Here is a 20,469-nt window from a genome sequence, read left to right on the forward strand (position 1 = left end):
ATACATTCTTATTTTCTGATATACAAAAATAATAAGAATCTATGCTTAAAATATAGGATTCAATTTGTTAAAAGAAACTGTAATTTACATTATTTCCATGAACAATAGATTAAACACCTGAGCATATCACTTTTTTGATGCATGTTAAAATATACATGGAAATTATGCAAGTCATTGTTCTGATATATACATGACCCTGTTGTTATGACCCCTGTTGCAATGAAATGTAGACATTAGATATTAAGAGCATTTAAATCACTGAGACTAATATGCTCCTTTAAAAATGTGAAAGTTTTCAAGGCAGTTAGTCTTATGGTTTAAATTATTATTATCATTATTATTATTATTATTATTTTTATTATTATTATTATTATTTTTAACTTTGTATGTCTTCATATTGACTTTGAGCCCAAAGGTGCTGTATTTTTTCTCTAGTATTTTACTATACAAATAATAAAGCAGATTTAGTAGTAGTTTATGTGCACACACACATTTACACAGACACACAGGCCCTGGGGGAAACGTTGCTGTACTGTACATAATCTACTAGGCAGCACAGGCCGAACAGGCAGCTTCAGGACAACACATTAATGTGCATGTGATGCTCAGTCCAGCAAATGGGAGGAATGTGTAATACAGGCAATGGGCCACTGTAGCGATGCCATGAAACAGAAGCCACAAGCATGCGATTGTTTAAAGGGAAATGTATACAGTGAGAGCGGCACTCATGCGGAAAAGCGCCTCCTCTTTGTAAAGTTATAACCTCTGGGGACTAATAGGCTCGGTTACGCTAGCGCTGACCTCTCTACTCAACAAGTTTGGGATTTTTCAGCATGAATAATGGATACGTTGTGGAAACTTAAAAGCACGTTCTTACCATTTGCCTTTATGCGTGCCCTGCACCTCTGGGATGGCGCTGTGCCTCGTGCGCACTTATGCCTAAATGAGTCTTTCACTCCATGGCTGTTATGCAACACGGACAGGATTCAGTCGCTACGGCAGCAAAGTAAATGAGAGTGTTTTAACAGCATTAGTGAAGAAAAACACTTGGCTTTAATCACAAGTTAAGGATTGATGAGTTTCCATTGATGAGCAGCTTAAGTAATATCTTACAGTAAGCCGGGACTCCTAAGTAGACACGGTGGAAATTTGTGAGAGATAAGTGTGAACAGCAAAGACTGGAGTAGGAAGTGCACCGCCCTACTACGCATAAAATAATTTCCCCTGTGGAATCAGTCATTTTTCTCCCATTAAAATCATGTCAGTTAGATTTTTAACGTTGACTGAGGGTTAGCATCTTGGCAAGAGAACGTGAGGTCAAGTAATGTCATGGAAATTCCTGAGGCTGGACTATACACGAAATGACACATGAAGATTATCTCTTGAAACCATACCAACATTCTAATTTTTGTGAGTTATTTTGAACTAACAGTGGATTGAAGGAATGTATGCTTTGCCGCTTTTGTTATGTTTTAAACTGATGGAAATTATCAGGTTGTGAAAACAACATGCGTGGGTGTGTGTGTGTAAGTACTTCATATTGATAATTATTACCTTCTACTTCATGTTTATGATATTTTAATTTGTTTTTGGCTTGTGTTTATGTGTTTGAGGGTACCTAGGTTAGATGATATTTGTTAGTGTACAATAAATTGTGCATATGTTTGCAAAAGCATTTATGCTCTTTGCTTGAAGATAAAGGCAGCCTTTATCTTCAATATAAGACAAAACAAATCTCATGAACAAACGAAAACATACTATCAAACCAAATGGTCAGATGAATCAACTGCACAGATTCTACAGAACTGCTGAGAGCTGGAGAAACTGCGATGCTCCGATGACCTTGTAAAATGTATTCCAGCAGAGAAGCAGACTGCATTTCACATGTTTTCTAATGAAAAAAAACCGAACCAAAATCAGACTGGATAATTATTTTTCTAACTGACAGGTTTGTGTTGTGATTGTAGCTAAATATAATTTAATGGACTGAAATTATCAGACGTGTCTCTGTACACATCTCTGTTAAAAATATCCTTCAATTTGCATTGATATAGGCAAATCACAAGGGCTCACACTGTCACGGCTTCTGCTTATTCTGTACTCAGACAGTCACTCAGCCACTGTCCTACTTGTTCAGTAGTCATACTGCCAGCTGACTCAGGCCTGATAAGCAGACATAAAGCCCTTGCAATTGAATAAAAATAAACAAAAAAATTTACTTCAGCTTGAGAAACTCACAGATTTGCTGCGGTCTCTCATTTGTTATTAATTAGCTCCCTTAGCTAAGCGATAGCTTGTGCTGTCTTAGCTTACTGACTCCCCTGTATGAGCAGACATTCATGTACGGAGGTAAATCGGAAAATAAACTCACAGAAGTATTCAACTCTTCTGTTGAGTTTTGCATACATTTTACTGCACTGCCTCTATCTGCATCCGAGAGGACATTGTCAGTTTGTCTTTGGCTCGGTCAAGACATTCCTTTTAGCCTGTGGCAGTGGCAACTGTGTGTGGCCATCAGTTTCGCAATGGAAGTGCACAACTGGGGATAGCTTCCCCTACAGACCTGTGGGTTCACCGACTCCCGCTGGTCAATCAGGCACCAGGGGTCTATTTGCCAAAGCTGCTCATAAAGTGCGTTCATCCGATTCGGCCTGTGGGCAAACGGTGTTAAAAGAGGCAGGCTGGCGCACCGCGTGTTTCAGAGAACCGTGGATGTCTACACTCTCCCGAATCAGCTGCAGAGATCTCCGCGTGAACGCGGCCGTAAATGGCTAATTGGACATTTTCTAATTGGGCAGGGAATTGAGCATGCCTAATTTATTTTTAAAAATAAATGAATAATTAACATTCCTCCATTCTCTGCCCAGTACGCTGGGTCTCATTTTGGCTCTTCTCTGCCGTTTCTGTGTGCTTTATGGCCATTTCCCTTTTTATTTTGGTAGTTGCGCTTGAGCCACAGAGCTATGGAAAGGACAGAAAGTAAATTTGGGACACATGCTCAACTGCAACATGAACCAAACTGCTCTAAAAACTTCCTTTGATCTTTTTTGTGGGGGGGGGGGGGTATTCACATGTGATTGCCTTGGCTTTAATGGGGGCAAAAGCATGTTGTACTACCGCCAGTTTGCATAATCTGTCATCATGGCATTCATTCACCTCTGGGAAGAAGCTGACTTCTACTTTAAAGGGAAATAAAGTAGGACAGTCAGAGTTGGAAAAGTCTGGATGTTGCTGCTCAAAGTGTCACAAAGTTCTTTGAACGGCACATTCTCAACATTGCATACAGACTAGCGATCACTCCATCAGCAGCCTGAACACAACAGGGTGAACACTCCCGTCCTCACTGGTAGAGCTCGATGCCTGAACACAACAGGATGAACACACCTGTCCTTACTGGCAGAGCTCGATGCCTGAACACAACAGGGTGAACACACCCGTCCTTACTGGCAGAGCTCGATGCCTGAACACAACAGGGTGAACACTCCCATCCTTACTGGTGGAGCTTGATGCCTGAATACAACAGGGTGAACACACCTATACTTACTGGTGGAGCTCGATGCCTGAACACAACAGGGTGAACACACCCGTCCTTACTGGCAGAGCTCGATGCCTCAAGCAAGGACACAATGAACGCCCACTTTTTCATAGCCAAGGAGTAGAGCCAAATGCCACCTACCTGCGTGACCCTACGTGTATTTTTGCTGTAAATTTAATATAAAACGTACATTTGCTGTAAATTTGATGTGTGTCCAAAGTATCTTGTCTGTGGCATTTGAAGCACATGCTATAGTTTTTTTTTTTTGTATTTAAATTACACTGCCCACAGCTTGTCTGTGGACAAGGGCAAATAAAATTACATTTCATTTTATTCTTGTTTGTGCCCTCTGTTTGTTGCAGGGCCCATGCCACAGACACGTGTCGTATTTAGATGGGTAAATGAAAGCAGGTGTCTTGCTGTCAGATGCCCTTGCCTGGATCGTTTGAGCGCTGGAGACAGACGCGAAAAAGGAAAACAATCGCGGTGCTACCCGTCACGCTTCCCGTCGAGCTCCTGTTGCAGATGCAGGCGGTGTCGAGCAGGCTGCAAAAAGCTTGTGCGTTGCTACGGGTCCTGGCGAACGGCTTGTCTGTCAAGGATCAGCCGTTTCACTCATGACACGACAGGAATCTTCAAAGTCTAAGACCTTTTTCTATAGCTGGTGGTATAAAAATAGCTTGCATGTACGTAATGTGTCATCATACGTATTGTGTTGTGTCACATTGTTGGGTGTCGTTTTTGGTAATTATCGCTTCTAATACTAGATGTTACTGTTGTAATGCATCTCTGTTCCCATGGCCACCCATTAGCTTAACAAAGATGCAGTTATAATGTATAATGATAATTTAAATGAGAAAGTAATAGTTAAAATAATGAACAGTATTGTTTTGCTTGGACCCTTTCATGGGTGCCTTTGCATTCAAATTAATTTTTTTTTTTTGATTCTCGCCTGTGCTTTGATTACAAGTGCCACGAAGCAAATCCCTAATATGCGCCACAGGCACATTTAGAAGGCTTAAACTGTAAGGACTCTCCAGCATTCGAGCTCGTTAAGCGGTCCAATGGCAAGCCGAGGGACACGTTTTCACAGCGAAGGGAAGCGAAACGCACGCCGTGGTCTTCCTGACCTAATCATCTAAATCCACTCTTCCTCACTTCAGCTGACACCGTAATCATCGCGGGCGCAGAGGGTGTCCATCAATTGGCCCGGGTGTCCCTTAAGGAGGGCACCTGAAAATGAGCAAAGGCGGGTCTCTGTCAAAGGCCTCGCCCCAAAGGGCCGTCTGCCGACATCAGAGCCGCTCCTGTCGCAGGCTGTAAAAAGAGGTCGAGCCCTTTGGCAGAGAGGCTGGGGCTGCGACTTTTGGCCTCAGACCAGGAGAACGGCGTCATTTGATTTAGAAAATGGACGAGGGCAGCCGAGCGGAATTTAATTACACAGCACAGCTCCTCGCGTGTCTGCGTTGCCGAAGAAGAAAAATAAATAAATGCTTGGCCAAATCAGTTGAAGTTGATTGATTGATTAAAAAAAAAAGATTTGCATCGTTTTCTGAGAGAACAAAACTAGTGGGAGCTGCAAAGAAGCAAAGCTTTAATTAAATTGTTAATGCTGTCAACATGGTCTTGGTTGAATGTCAGACTGTTAAACTGAGTTAACACTGTGAAAGCATGAATGCATTGGTTTTTTTTCACAGCTTTTGCTTTATTCTTGAACTTGAGTTTTGCGGTTTGCAGGGCTGGAGGCAAATGAAGGCTTTGGGCATGACTCAGTGTAAACCAGGCTAAACCAATACATAATGAATTACACTGAGAAACAGGACATCACACATCCACGGAAATGTACAGCAGCACTAACAATTCACATGTAGTTTTGGTTTGCTTTGTGTGTGTGTGTTTGTGTGCGTGTGTGTGTGCGTGCGTGCGTGCGTGCGTGCGTGCGTGCGTGCGTGCGTGTGTGTGTGCGTGGCGTGCGTGCGTGTGTGTGTTATGAGAGATCAAAAACATTTCCAATATGTGCTTCTTCCAACTAGAATTCAACTGGCTCGGGCTGCTAAAGATGAAAAATCACATGCATACATGCATACATATATACTTACTTAACTTAAATGTTAATTGTGGAACTGGACTGTTGTATACCTAATACCTAATAAGTTATCTACGTATCTTTGAGGGTAACATTTCAGGATAATATGTTTGCATTTCCAATCTGTGTCTACATTTCCATTGGCTGAAGCGTGGAAAAACAGCTATGGCCATAGACATTAATTCTGGCATAATTACACAACAGGTTGCTTTTTAATGATGTTTACTGCAGCAGTAAATCACACAACTGCTGTTTATATCGATTAGTCAGACCTCTTGGTTTCCCACAGGTAATGCCGCTCCCTATTCCTGAGGAGAGGAAGCAGTGTGATTACTTCAAGCTGAAATCTGTAAAACCGTTTTACTGTTTCAAAACACTTGGTTTTATAAATGTATAAAGATAGCAACATATATTGCACACCAGGATATTAATATGGAATTGACAACAAGAATTAAATTCAAGGATTTGCTTTGTTCTCATTTTGCCCCATATTTCTATTAGCAGAGTGTGCTCTTTCCATTTAAAGTCTGTCGCAACAATAACATCCATTCTTCCGTTCTTCAAAGCAATGTCAAACGGCAAACGGGCAGGGCTAAATTCTGGTCCTGAATAAAAAAGAATGCATTAAAAAAGCGGGGAAAATGGCATTCATTTCATTTTAACACAGACCAAATTGTGGGGCTACGCGGCTGTTCTTTTAATCCTCCGGCTGTAAATGAGGATGTTTCCTTGATGTCTGCTCCTTTGCAAACTAGGGCATGGCCGCGGTTTGGACTGTCCTGGATCCGCGCACGCGAGGGAAGAGTGCCTTTCAATTTGGATCAGTACCAGGCAAACATCCACTGCAGGCATTACGCTCCATCATTAGCCCGGAATATCAAAGACTGCCCTTCAAAGGGCAATGGATTATACATGAAATGATTTCATATCACAGAGGCGGGCTCTTTTTCTGAGATAGAAACGCTGCGGCACATTGACAACCCACAAATCCCGTCATGATGACCCACACAGAGGCTCATGGGAGATATTGAACTGGGCGGGACACGGGCCAGTTTGAGAAAAGAAAGTTTATTTCTCCTCTTTTAAGCAGAATTAATAAAAAAAAGAGGCAGTGCAGAATGACCAGATTTATTTCCTGATCTTCACAAAGATCACCACATTTATCACTCTGATAATTTAATGGGTCTTATTTTTTTGCCAGTTGATTGAAAAACAACGGCTGCGGGCAAGGCTGAAGGAAATGGATGGAAAGAGAGACATCACCCAGAATTCCCTGGCTTAGCGTAAATCAACACTGTCCGATTTCCTATCTGAGGAGGCTTTATTGATTATCTCCCTCACGCCCCTTGCGTAGCCCCGAAGATGCAATTCGTCAATAACAGCTCGTGGGTCGAGCGAGTCGGGAAACAACAAAGGCCGACGCCTGAGGGGTTAAACCGGAGCCTCCATCGAGTCATTTCAGTCTGCTCCAACCACCTGCTGCACGGCAGAGTTTAAATTTTAATGTTAATTGCTCCAATTGTGGACCATTGGCACGTGCGGAGCAGCGAGGTCAGAACACATTAGAGCGTTTCCCCCTACCCTGATCTCTCTTTTTCACTCTGCCTCGTTTCTGTGTCATACGGAAGGTAGCCGCCTGCTCTCAACCCACCCCCCCCCCCCCCCCCCCCCCCCCCCACCTCCCCACCATCCCCACACCGCCATCCAGGCCCTGCCCCTCTTTCCCGCCTCGCATGTACATTATGCAGTAGGACACTGATTAACTTTGCCAATATGCCCCCTGTCAGGTAATAGCCTCCTTTTTGCATATATTCTGCGGAACCCTGGACTGGCTTCCTGCTCTTGACATTTGCACTGCTCCAAATATTTTGTCAGTCACTAGGAATACACCTCTCTGCTCTATTAAAACGGAATTCCTCCATTTACGTTATTTTCCATTTTTTCAGTTCAGTTAATTGTTTGTCATGCCTTGCAGTAAATGGTGCGCTTTCGTCTATAGCTTATTATTTTGATATTAATGTTGGTTTGCTTTCCGATTATCATTTTGGATTTTTAAATTCAGTTCAGTTCCCTCTACTAATCATTGACATTAATAATTACTGAAACAAATCACATTTGCTGTTTTACAAGACTGTTACAGTTTCATTTTAGAAAACCAACAGGAGGTTGTAAACTTTATATATGGTAGAAAGAAACCCGGTGTTTCCTTGGTTCTTTGGTACAGGTCAGATTGATAATAGAGTGTGTTTTTCTATTAACTTGGAACATTTACTGTGATCTTCTACACTAATATGCAAGTATAACTGGAAGTAAAATAATTAGTGGAAACATTGCTGTATTTTAAAATGATATTGCATATGTTTGTCTGGATTGAGTTATACTATAAATATGCCAAAAACCACCGTTTGTTATAATTCTCACCACAAAGAATAGTAGTGCCATCTAGTGGTTGTAAAACTGACTCTTTCAGTGAAAGCAGATCAGTCCTGTTGGTGAAGTTTAAATGTTCAGCGATGTCCAATGGTGTGAAAGACTACTCATCAAAGCAACAACGACAATAACATATGTGTATGATGCCTGCAGGAGAAAGCATGTATCTCTTCCTTCTTTCATAGGCAGAAGCCCTTGATGTAAAATCAGACTGTTTAATCGATTTCCCCACAAAAAGATGTTGAAGAAGAGTTCTGAATTTTTCCTTTTGTATAAATATGACTCATGCCATATTCCATTTTCAATAAATATCTGTTTGAATAGCATTGAAAGTCATAGTCTGAATACAAAAAGTAATGGTCTATTAAGGCCGCAGCTCTAGTTACACAATGGCATAGCTAAATTAATTTGTTAGCTGTGGAGCATGAAGGCATAAATATATTCCAGTGCTTTTTTATGATGTCTATAAACATCAAGGTCATAAAACCTATTGCAAAAACAGTAGCTGAATGCCAGTATGTGGCGAGCGCAGTGCTTGTCAGAGCAGTTGGAGGCTTCTCAGTAACAGCGATTAAGCACGTGGCGCTCGCAGCTGTTTAAATCAGAGGCTCCGTCACCGCGGAAACAGTCACTCTGCAGCCCCTCTTCCAGCTCCCTTCCGCTTAGTCTCACAAAGCTCTTTCCTTTCAGAACTCTCCAGAAGCCCCTCCAAGTGAGTGGGATTCGGGGAGATTAGCAATCCTGGTCGCCGAGCTCTGGAGTCCTATGTGTTGGGACTTGTCCCGTAATGGTGGGGGGGGGGGGGATTTGATGCGGCGGCTTTGTCTGTCACAGTCTGAGCACATCTGTTCCCAGAGAAGAACAAGACTATTTTCAGAAAAAAAATGACAAAATTGTGTTATGTTGTGCTCTTTATTAACATCACCTATAATTGTACTGTTAGAAAATGTTTGCTTGGAACAAGCACTTGTGAATCTTTCTTGTACTCTACATGTGTTGTCTTGGAATCATGTTGTACATCTTGAAATAGTTGTTACTTCCTCCAGAACCATTTATTTTGAAGCTTGGTTTTGCAATCTCTATTTTGTAACCTTTGATGTTTTTTATGTTCTTTTTTGAAATGCCTGCCAACCGCCTTGTAAATGGTACATCATGTGGAAAAACAACTTTAACACAAAAATTGTCCAGTTCTGGGAATGGGAATTGCAGGATAGCTCATAGCTCATTTTTCTAGTTCATAAAGGATGTGCCAAATGTTTGGTATGGCATCCAGACCATGCCAGTCTCAACTCTGACTGGCAGCCCTGCATGGTAGCATGTAATTGGCTGTAGGTTTGCTCTGGGAGGGAGAGTTCTCAGCCTGCAGGAAGCATTGCTCCACGCAGCAGCGACCCCCATCCGACCAATCAGAACCCTCAGTCTCATCCATCAGCGTGAACAGGTGCAGCAGCTAGCGTCACATGACTTTCAGCACTCTCAAACTGACAGAGGAGGGCGCAGTGATGAGATGAACACAAGTAGGCAGTCCTCCTACTTTTAATATCTGAGCTTCGAATTCAGGTGCGTTAGGACAAATGTCAGCTGGGTATGTAATTTTATCAGAGAACGGCCCCGGGTGCTCTTCATTTCATTCCTTATGATCTGATCAGTCCGTCAAGCCCGCGTGTTGACTCTGTAGGGGGACGGTTTTGAAAAGGTCAGTGATGTCGGAATTATGTGAATCAGAAACCCGAGGTTGGGCGGACTGAGCCAGAACAGCTTCGGTGTCCTCGTGACAGGTTTACGACATCAAACGCGGTGGCAGGCAGGGCCGCGTTATCAGCCCGGGCGCTTTCATGTTATACCCGAGGCCTCGGTTCATTTTCTCCTCAGCCGCCCACGTGTGACAGGGATCCCCGAATGACAGGATCTCTCTCTCTCTCTCTCTCTCTCTCAGCTGACTTCTCAGCTGAGGTTCTCTTAGAAAATTGGACCCGTCTGCTCTAGACCGCTAGCCCAGGGGTCAACTCCCTGCTCGCTTTTTCTCAACACTGCGGTACTAGTAGCAACCTTTGTTCATGAAGAAAGCGGTTGAGTTCACGCCGTAGCATTGCGGTGATCAATTGTGTTTTATTTTACCAGCGCCCGTAATTGACTGCGCCTTCTTGTTGGTGGTTACATGGCAACAGCAGTGCTTTAGACAAGCTCACCTTTGTGCTTTTCAACATAAGTGGCTGATCATTAATTTTAGCGAAGATTTGCTATAAAGGGCAAAGACTAAACAGGACCATTTTTGTTCAAATGTTGCTGATACTCATATCACGCCACTGAGTACATTTTTCCTCTTCAAAACAGTTTTACAAGTTTGGTAATGTCTCAACTTCCTAAATAGTGGTTGTAATAAAAAATAATATAAAAAAGACTTAGTAATTGCCAGAGTTAAGGACCAATTGATTAAATCTAATCTGTACTCGCTATGAAATGGAATCTCAGTGGAATCTTATACTATATGAGGAGATGAGACAGCTGTTTATTTATGAGCCGAGTTGTAATGGATCTAGATACACTGATAAACATCAATCTGTTTGTTTTGTTTTTTTTTAGTGTTCTGCACTTCATTAATACCAATTATATCCCCTGTGATGTTCAGTAATAAACAAACAGGATCGTTAGCCCGGAGAGATGGCTTCACCGACGGTTGCGTCCACAGACTGGCGTTGCAGAACTCATCAGCACAAGCTCTCGTATCTAATTTACAGAAACTGGGGGAATTTGCTGCTGCTTAACTGAAACACTGTATCTGCAAACCCCCGGTCAACCCAGAGGAGACGCTTCACAACATTGTAGGAGTCTGATTAGCATCATATAGCCATGCTGTTCTTTCAAGGTTGCCATTAGGATGACAAGTGCATCCTCTGGTTCACAATCTTTAAAGTAGTGTATTCTATGACATCAACAAACAATAAACATCCCAGTAAATGGATCATTTTTGAGGATACAGTCATTTTTGAGGTCAATTGGAGGTTTAATATCCGAATATGACTAATTGTGATATTAATAAAGGAAGTGATGTGTTATGAAAGTGCATAAAAAAATGCATTAATTGTTCAGTATGCTCACTGTGATATATTTGTTGCCTAATTTGTCTCATCAATTGAAGAGTTTTACCTCACTTAGCTAGACCTTTACCATATGGGGCAGAATTAAATGCCATTAGACAATTTAATGACTAATCTGAGCGCAGTATAAGCACTGACACGGAAGTGCTAATTGCTAATACGTTAGTGCCAAGTCTGCATGCTCGCGCTAACATTTGCAGTATCCTTCGTCTTGTTTCCAATAAAGGGAAAGTCAGAGGCTGTTCATTTCCATTACTTCCAGCTATTTCTTATTACCAAGCAAATTCATTACAATTAATCTTTCATTTCCTGCCTTTGCCCAGGTGATCGACATTAAAGAGAAGCTTAAGCAGTCCAAGAAGTTCTGGGCCACCCTACCCGATGGCATATGCTTGGAGGACAAAGTGACAGCTGGCGAGTCCAATGAGGAACAGTGCTGGAACGGGCACAGTAAGGGCAGGTACTGTACGGGCACTGTCACCACCAGGGTCTGGCACCAGGGCAAAGGCCATGGCATGTTTACAAATCACTCTACAGACCACATGATGATGTCTCTGCAAGGGAGAGAGAGTGAGCGAGAGAGAGAGAGAGAGAGGAGAAAGGGGAGGGTGAGAGAGAGGAAGGAGAGAGAGAGAGAGTGAGAGGTAGAGAGTGAAAGAGAGGAGGGAGGGAGAGGAAGGAGATAGGGAGAAAGTGGCTGCTAGAGATATAAAAAGAGAGAGAAGGAAAAACAGAGTGAGAGAGAGAGGCAAACAGAGAGAGAAAATGAGAGATTTCCTTTTCCTCAATGGAGTTTGCTGCACAGAAACGTCACTCCACAACAACCTTTCTGCCTTGAGTGGTATTTGTTAGTTTTACATTTGTTTGATGTTTTATGACCAGCCTACTACTGCAGTGTGGAACTAATTCCATTAGTAGCAAAATTGGTGGATAAATTAGTTTAAATGCTGCTGTGTCACATTATGGGAGAGGCAATCTGCTGTGCTTAACTTTCCCCCATCTGTTATTCCAGTATTCAGGAGAAGGAAATGGTTATAACCATTAAGACTACGACATAACTTCACTCTCAAAAGGCCAGTTGCATCAGCCTTCATGACTATACCAGTTTAATCTAGTTGCACTGCACCTTCTTCTATTCTAAAAATGATTCATGTTGTGAACCAATCTATATGACAATTTTCAGGCATCGTTGAAATACCCATTGTGTCACAGAGGGAGCAAGGTCAAGGTGGAGCTTCGTTTATGTTAGTACCTGTAATGGTGAAAGTAGGAACTGCTGACAGCTAGTCTGTTTGCAAGCCATTCCAGCTGGCAATCTGCTTACGTAGATACCCATGTTGCCTTTAAAACCTCAGTTACCCTTGACACAAAGACCATAATCCTTAGTCTCCATAAAACCATGCATAACTCTGGTATTAATATCTCATTACACATTTATAAATCATTCTTGAGCAAATGCAATTTTTATGAACAATGACAATGTGGAAAACCGGCCTCTTACAGTTTATATGCAATATTTTGACAGCAATGTTATTCCATTGAACTCACTAGTCATGGGCACATAGATAAATACAATGTAATTGGGGCAGGTGTCCTTACCATTTGAAAGAGAGTACCATGCACCACCACTGCGTGATGTTTGTGGACATCTGGTTTAACAAGGTGCCAGGAAGCTTGGCAGAAGTCTACTTCTCTCTCTGCTTTGACATAAAGAGATCATACCACCAGATGGAGGCATAAACAGCCCTAGAATTTCTCGGTTAGTGCCATGCGCTTTGAATTCTCCCCACTTTTGGCACGATCAATCCGCAAGCCTTTTTGAGGTAGTTCCCGTCTCACTGACATCGAACCATCCAGGTTAATTATCCTTGATTTTGGAATATTGGGGGTGTTTTCTTTCACCACAGTGACAGACGTGTTCTTGATCCTAATCTGATAGGTTTACAAGAAAGTCTTTCTTCTCTGATATTCTTGACTGTCTGTTGTATTAAAGGAGACATTTTACAGGCTTATTAAGTTCTTAACATTCTCGCTGCTTGTAGTTTTCTGCGCTGGGTCTCACAGCTCAAAATGTCTGTTTGATCGCCTCCTCAAAGGTACGAATTTCTTTTGTCACAGCAGTCATAGACACAGTGTAGCTCCCTTTAATTGAAGGAGGGAACATGAGGAAGCTTGGGGAACTGCTGTAGGAATCAATGAACTAAAAGATTAGTGCCACGGCCACCATAGGTGGCAGGAAGTGGGTGATAATATAACTAGGAACTGATTATGCTCTCAACTTTTCTCAAGGGAATTTTTAGATGGTGTAGAAATCCACCCTGGGGTGCAGCCCCTTCATCAGGATCAGGAGTATGCCAGCTCACTCCATTTATGACACAAGAGAGGGAGTGTACTTTTTTTTTGGGGGGGGGGGGGGGGGTTTGGAGGGGGAGGGGGGGCAGGGAAGAGAATCCACAGAATATACTCGACTATGCTGTCCAAGTTTTTTGTCTGATATTTAATGGTGCTCTGTTTCTGAGATGCTTGAATGTTCCATGTGCATTTTTTCTTCACTAGGAGCTGATTTTGCTTGGATTTCGCTTAATTGCTTTTTCAAAAACCGCCATTTACAAACCTATTTGCTCCTTCTAAGCGCTCCAAGAGTGTACGTATAACATTTGAGCAAAGCAGATCTGTTTAAACACCCCTGTTAAATCCTACCTACCAGACTTCTGAGTTTAAGTGCGCGAGAAACCTTAGCGAGTTCATGCCGACGGCGCTGCCTCGAAATCAAATTGGGTTTATGTGACAGGGCGCCGCACGGTAGCGTAGGGCTAACAGAAATTGACTCACAGTCACAAGGCTCCAATTCAGACAGGGCAGGTTGAAGGGCTGTGGAAGCCCTTGGCAAGGTATTTTCATTTTGCCGTCGCATGAAATATTTATACAGCGTAAACTGCGTACGTCACCAACGATTAGGGCCTGAGGAAATAATTACAAACGAGTAATGATTTTTTTCTTCTTCTTCTAGCTTCTCTGTCGTGTGAATGAAATGAATGTTAATTTTTACCCGACCCAGGTATTTTCCTGACGTTCTGAAAGACGGTCTGACGAACCAGATGAACAATCCCGAGGTGGAGGTGGACATTACCCGGCCGGACACTTTCATCCGTCAGCAAATCATGGCCCTCAAAGTTATGACCAACAAACTAAAGAATGCCTACAATGGCAATGACATCTACTTCCAAGATTCCAGTAAGTCACGCCTGCTCTAGAAATTCCTTCTATTAGTCATGGACAACTACATGTGAGCTGCAGCATGCTGGCCATTTTATTTTATGGGTTTACAGTAGCAGATGCTACTGTAGCTTATTCTGAGTGGTTCGCATAGCTTTCATTCCTTACATACAATCAATGTATGCAGCTGGATGTTTTAACTGAAGATATTCAGATTAAGGACTTTGCACAAGAAATGCGACGGCAGTGCCACACCTTGGAATCAAATCTAAAACTTTGCTGTTACAAGCACAATTTCCTTACCATTATGATACATTGCCATCTGGTCAGGAACAGGCAAAGACTGAATTTCAAATGAAAATTGAATGCAGGTGTATCCTTTGTTTTTGAGGCTGCTCATTTAAAAGGAAGCAATCATTTATTTTAAAATCTATTATAAATAAAATGTATTATATGAATTAATTGGAAACATCCAAATCTTACCAGAAACGTAATGAATCAGGTATAATAACTGTGCTGTTGAAAATAGATGTGCACATCTGCTTTAAAACCATTGGGTGTGGTAACTGCCTTGCAGTTCAAACTTAAATCTTGACAATTTTAAGTTTTCAGTAACACCAATTTAGTGTGCTCTGCATTTCCTTTTTTATTTCCTCTGTGAGTATAATCAATTTGATTTATCCAAGGAACACAAACAGTAGTCTTCAGGCTCTCAATGTTGCAGCAACAGGGGAAAAATCAATGGGGTGCCTGTTAAAAGAAACACATGAATTATGAATCACATTTACTTTACAGCGAGTACCAAAGAGAATAAGGAGTCAGAAAAGAAAGTCATACATTTATTATGATGTGCAAAGTTCTCCTGTCTTCTTCACTTGCTCGTCCTATTTACTGTTACATAAAAGCAAACAGACATCTGAGAGAGACTTTTCATGCGCTACGGAAGTGCACAAATTAACATAATTGCAAGAGTCAGTTTCTTCTGTATATTGTATGTCATTCTAATAGATTGACTGTTTGCTAACTTGATTGTTTGCATTTCACAAAGCCAGTTCAGAACAAAATGCTGTTCCCAGATGTGATACACGTGTCATGCTTCTCAAGTTATTGGGCGACTACTTAGATAATCACACTGTTAAGTAATAGCTGACTTCAGCATCACCTTACAAAAGTATTAGCACACCCAAATCATACCAGAAAAAGTTACCCACATTATTTACCAGAAAAATGTACTCACGTTGCACTCACCCAAACATTTTTTTTTTTTTTAACTGGAAAAATACAGTATTTTGTACTAATTTAACCCTAACAGAGTCCATGAGATATCAGATCAGTATCAGATGTGATTTAACACTGTACATAAACTGGTCTATGCTGAGAAGGAGAGATAACAGCTTTCCATTCCTCTTCCTTTGGAAGCAGTTTGTAGAATTCAGCATGCGTAGCTGAGCAGCTTCATTATTAATGGAGTTGCTTCAGTCTGGACACAGACAGAAAGCCTATGCAGCGTGCTGTGAGATGAAAATGGCGTCTTTCATTCAGTGCACGTAGCTTTTCAGGACGAGCGGCACTCTCATCAGTGAAACAAACGGCACCCAGCAGAGTGTTCCAGGCAGACGCGGGGACTGAATCCGCAGAGGCCCGTATTTAATCAACGTCCGTCCTTAACTTTGACGAGTGAATCCGAGTCTACATGCCATTTGTTTCTTTACAAACATAGTTTTTCAAGTTCATTTATTGCTGACGCCAATCTGCGTTTGTGAAGAAAGAGAACACTTTGGTTTTGAGACTTAACAAAACTGAAGGACAGATGTTGACTCGATCCAGACAGAATCGTTTGCGGTTAGAGGAGGTGACAGTGCCTCAGAGCAACATGATGAGTTTCTCAACCTGTGGCACAACAGACAAATGGTGCCACCCCAATTGTGTTGTCTGTGGAAATAATATATAATGTATGAGGTATTTATTTATTCATCTGTTTATTTATATAATATGCATAAATACGAATATTTAAATCAATGTGTGAATTGCTTTTTTGTACTCAAAAAAATTGCATTATAAATTAATGTTTTTTTTTTTTTAAACTGCAGTCCACATTAGACAGTGACATGTGGCCCATATAGTGTAAAGGCTTGAGCAGCACTAGTGTAGACTGCAATGCTGGGTGCCCTGTGCCCGTAGCTCTTTTCCCACTTTACCGCCGTTCCGCTATTTTACAGGCGACGAGGGCAGCGGCTCGGGGAGTGGGAGCGGGTGCACGGAGGCCTGCGTCACCGAATTCGACTTCGTCAGCCCGGAGGCCCCGGTGGTGGGCGCGGACAGGAGCGACGAGCGGGCGTCGGGCGGCGCCCGCCCCGGCTCCTCCCTGGCGCTGGCGGCCATCCTCACCCTCGCGGCCCTGGCACTGCAGAGGCAATGGAGATAATATTCGGGTGGGGCGCTCACCTGGGACAGCTGATATCCCGCTGCTACCTTCCCAGACAGACAGGACTACAAGCTCGGCCACCCAATGAGAAAGACTTGTACAGAAGAGTTCAGCACCTGCAGCCTGCTAACCCCTTCTTTCCCAAAGAATGCTTGGTGACATCACAAGCAACTTTTACATGCCAAACTGCATTCTCATTATTCCAGAACTTTGTGAAGACGCTCTCCCGGAAAACCTAGTGTTCGAGATGTTGTTTTAAAGTTTTTTTGTTTATACAGCATAAGTGTTGAGATCTTAAGGATGCTGAAGCAATTCCCTGGGATCGTTTCCATTAGGTCAATCCTGAAACAGAAAAGGAAGAATTTTACTTGCCACTGTGAGAATTCATGAAGAAGTCATCAGTAACAACTTCAGATGTATGAGCGCTTACGACTATTTACTTTTAATAGAGGCAGTGGTCCAGATTTAATTTACCCACGATGCATTTATTTGCTTTTTCTTTACCTTTTAGTTAATTAATTGAAACAATTGTTGTTCCTTTCCATTTTCTGCATAACATTTTCCTTTCATTTCAGCAACATTCAAGATCATGTCATGAAAGGCATTTTATAACAAAAACACCTGCTTAAATGGTAGAAATTAGGACAAGATTGTGTCTGGGCCACATTTTAATAATCAGTAAAAAGCGGACTTTTTCTTAATGAAGAGTGTTGGCCCTGTTCACAGTAACCATGGGTTCAATAGGCTGAGCATGTCATACTACAATATGTATCACTTCTAGTTCTCATAAAAAACTCCTCTTTTGGTTCCATCTGCTTTCAAAGCAACCATAAATTCCTATGACTTATTTTTCTAAATCAAAAGATAATTATATATGAATAAATTATATGTTTTAGTTGTTATACATGTTTAAATAATTAATTTGAAGTAAACGTCAGGCTATATCTCATCAAGCTGTTACTAATGACTGCATTCTTTTCTTTCAAATGCAGACATTACTTTTCTACTGGTATTGAAAAAAATATGCGTCCATTCACTGAGAACAATGTCATATTGTTTTGAACAGAGAAATCAGACCCCTACTTCTTAATTTATACAATTGTCAAAGAACACGATTTCCCATAATGCATTTCCATTCACCCAAATTTTCTCCACTGTTCTCTTTACAAGCTTATGGCAGTGTTTCATATTCCTAATCTGAAAACCTTTTCATACAAGTATTTTTAAAGTGGAAGTGTGCTGCTGCATTAAAGTGGGTGTACATCTATAACAAAACAAAGGCAAAATAAATCTTCTTTTTAGTCTAGTATTAATCATCTATTTTTGTAATCACAGATTTTAACTATTATCTATTTGCTCAGGGTTGACATGTCTGTTAACATGTAAGGTGTTTTGTCAACCATTTATTTTTAAATTGCACTTACTGGACTTTCTTTCTTCCCCATTTCATAATTTGTCCTATTCACTTTTAAAGAGTACTAGTATTCTATATCGCTCACTCATTCTCCAGGTTCCTGGTTCACAGTGTATTTCATATTTTGAAGACATGCATTTCATTCTTAATTATGATCCAGACAAGTGAAGAATCGCTTACATATATTTGGTCCTATTGATAATCGTAAAGATATTGTTTACAATCAGTGGAGGTGATGACTGATTATTCAGTTTAGTGTTTTGTAGGAAAAAAAAGTATTGCCATGACAAAGGCATTGAAGAATGTAGCCACTGCACTTTGAAATGAATGAAGATCTTTCTGTTAGGCCATTGCAAGTTAAGCTCTGCTCATTGATTTAAAACTGAAAGTAAATTATTGGAGAACATTGAGACAAACACAGCCTGGCACCTTTGTAATATAGACATATGTGCATTCCTCAAATTACCTCAAAATACTGATAATACAGGATGACAACATCCATAAAGAAAGGTTTGTCTTTCATGTATCGGATATTTTAATCTTTGAACATTGTTCTATGACTAAGGCTTATAACAGTGATGTTGAGGATTTCAGCATCTTTCTCACCAGACCCTTACTTGCATATGAAAGTGAGCAAATTCCCCAGTGACAAGCTTTCAGTACATCTCTTTTCATTAAATTGTGGTTTCACATCATTGAGTATTACTGAAATGAGTAGACTGACGAAAGTGAGATTTGGCTTGCTGCTCTTTACCGACAGCTGATTTATTTATGTGAAATGCAGGCTGAATGCCTGTGAAAAAAGGAAATAGGGGCTGCAGAAGCTGTTGTAGAAAACTGTGGTGAGGACTGGAAATGTAAAGGGAGGGGAAAGTCACTGGTTGTGTATGTATGCCCCTGTAGGCTTCATTCCCAGGGATGCTGAATACCAGCAACAGGAAACAGGGAAATGACGAACTCAAGTACATAACATGGGGATGAGCTGCACTGCTGGGAATGGCCAGCAGAGGGCAGAGTACAGAGACTGTCATGAAATGTGTATGGTTGTGCGGATAAATTCTACAAGTGAAAGACAAAATAAATCAGATCTTCTTATGAGCCCTCAACCCCCACCCCTTCAAGCTTCAACTTCAAAAAATGTTATAAAGTCTTAAAAATTAATCCCCTTTCTCTTTTCAGTATAATTTATTGTTAAAGTCATCATAACCACAAGCTTTAGCACATCTATTGTGTAAGCTTGCTTTCTTGCAGAGTTATATTTCTCTTTTAAAGGTCATTTGTCCACAATCTTTGGTTGCATGGCTGTCACATATAGCCTAAATAGCAAAAATCAAGAGGAATATATATATATATATATATATATTACAGTAATTTGATTTAAGCACATTTTTACTGGAACAGCGTGTGTACAATGTTGGGGACTACATGAAAATGGAAACTGCATTCTTAATTTTGAGCTATACAAAATAATTTTATGTAATGATAATGCAAGAGGTCTTTTTTTGTCTTTTGTTTTGTCATCGCACTTTAAATTGGCTGTTTTTCAACACCAACGTGTCCTGTTAAGAAATGTAAATGTATGTGCATCAGCAGTCTTTAAAGCCATGTCAAAAAACATATTTGTGTCCAGTTTTGGTGAAGACCTCATCCAGCTGAATTTTACTGTACAAAAAAGTATGAGCAGTGCTTATTTAGTGAAAAAATGTTTAAAGTTACTGCTGGAAAGCACTGCTTTAATCATGCAAGGTTGACATTTCACACGACATACAAGTCGTATAAGCAGACAAGCCTTACAACTTTTTTTAAAAACGAGTAAAATGGTTTGCATTTGGGTTTTCTTACTCTCTCTTGTATACAGACAAATAATGGTGTGCAAATAAACGTTTATTAAAAATAATACATTTTCCTGGTGCTGCCATTTTACCACTTCACAATTACTGCTTTGATTCCATTGGTCAATGTTTTGTCATGATAATCAAAATCATACAGAACTTTAAGCACAGCAAACATACACATTTGCTGGTCAAGACAGTGGGAAATGCATCCATCGTGTTTTGATCAGCCGACCATTTCAGAGCCATGTTATTTCATAAATGGATTATTAACCCACAGATATGTGATGATACAGATAACGTAAGGGTGTTGGAATGAAAACCAGCATACACAGGGGGGCCCCATGATCAAGTCTGGGAACCACTGAGTGCAATGCAGTAGAAATGCTTACTCTGTTACAGCTAGAGAAAGAAACAAACTGTTCGTTTGTCG

At 41.1% G+C, this 20,469-nt stretch overlaps 1 protein-coding gene across 2 annotated transcripts in view; it reads left to right on the plus strand.

The window, feature by feature from the left end:
* Positions 1–20,101, plus strand: part of LOC118222421 (glypican-6-like) — a 205,931-nt gene extending 185,830 nt beyond the window's left edge. For both annotated transcript variants that reach the window (XM_035408008.1, XM_035408009.1), the window contains 3 exons: positions 11,473–11,609; positions 14,208–14,383; positions 16,585–20,101. In XM_035408008.1, coding sequence (XP_035263899.1) covers positions 11,473–11,609; positions 14,208–14,383; positions 16,585–16,790 — 519 coding nt within the window. In that variant the 3' untranslated portion in view covers positions 16,791–20,101. The remainder of the gene's footprint in view (positions 1–11,472; positions 11,610–14,207; positions 14,384–16,584) is intronic.
* The last annotated feature ends 368 nt before the right edge of the window (positions 20,102–20,469 follow it).

The sequence above is a fragment of the Anguilla anguilla genome, chromosome 3 (genome assembly GCF_013347855.1).
Source record: "Anguilla anguilla isolate fAngAng1 chromosome 3, fAngAng1.pri, whole genome shotgun sequence".
NCBI lineage: Eukaryota > Metazoa > Chordata > Actinopteri > Anguilliformes > Anguillidae > Anguilla > Anguilla anguilla.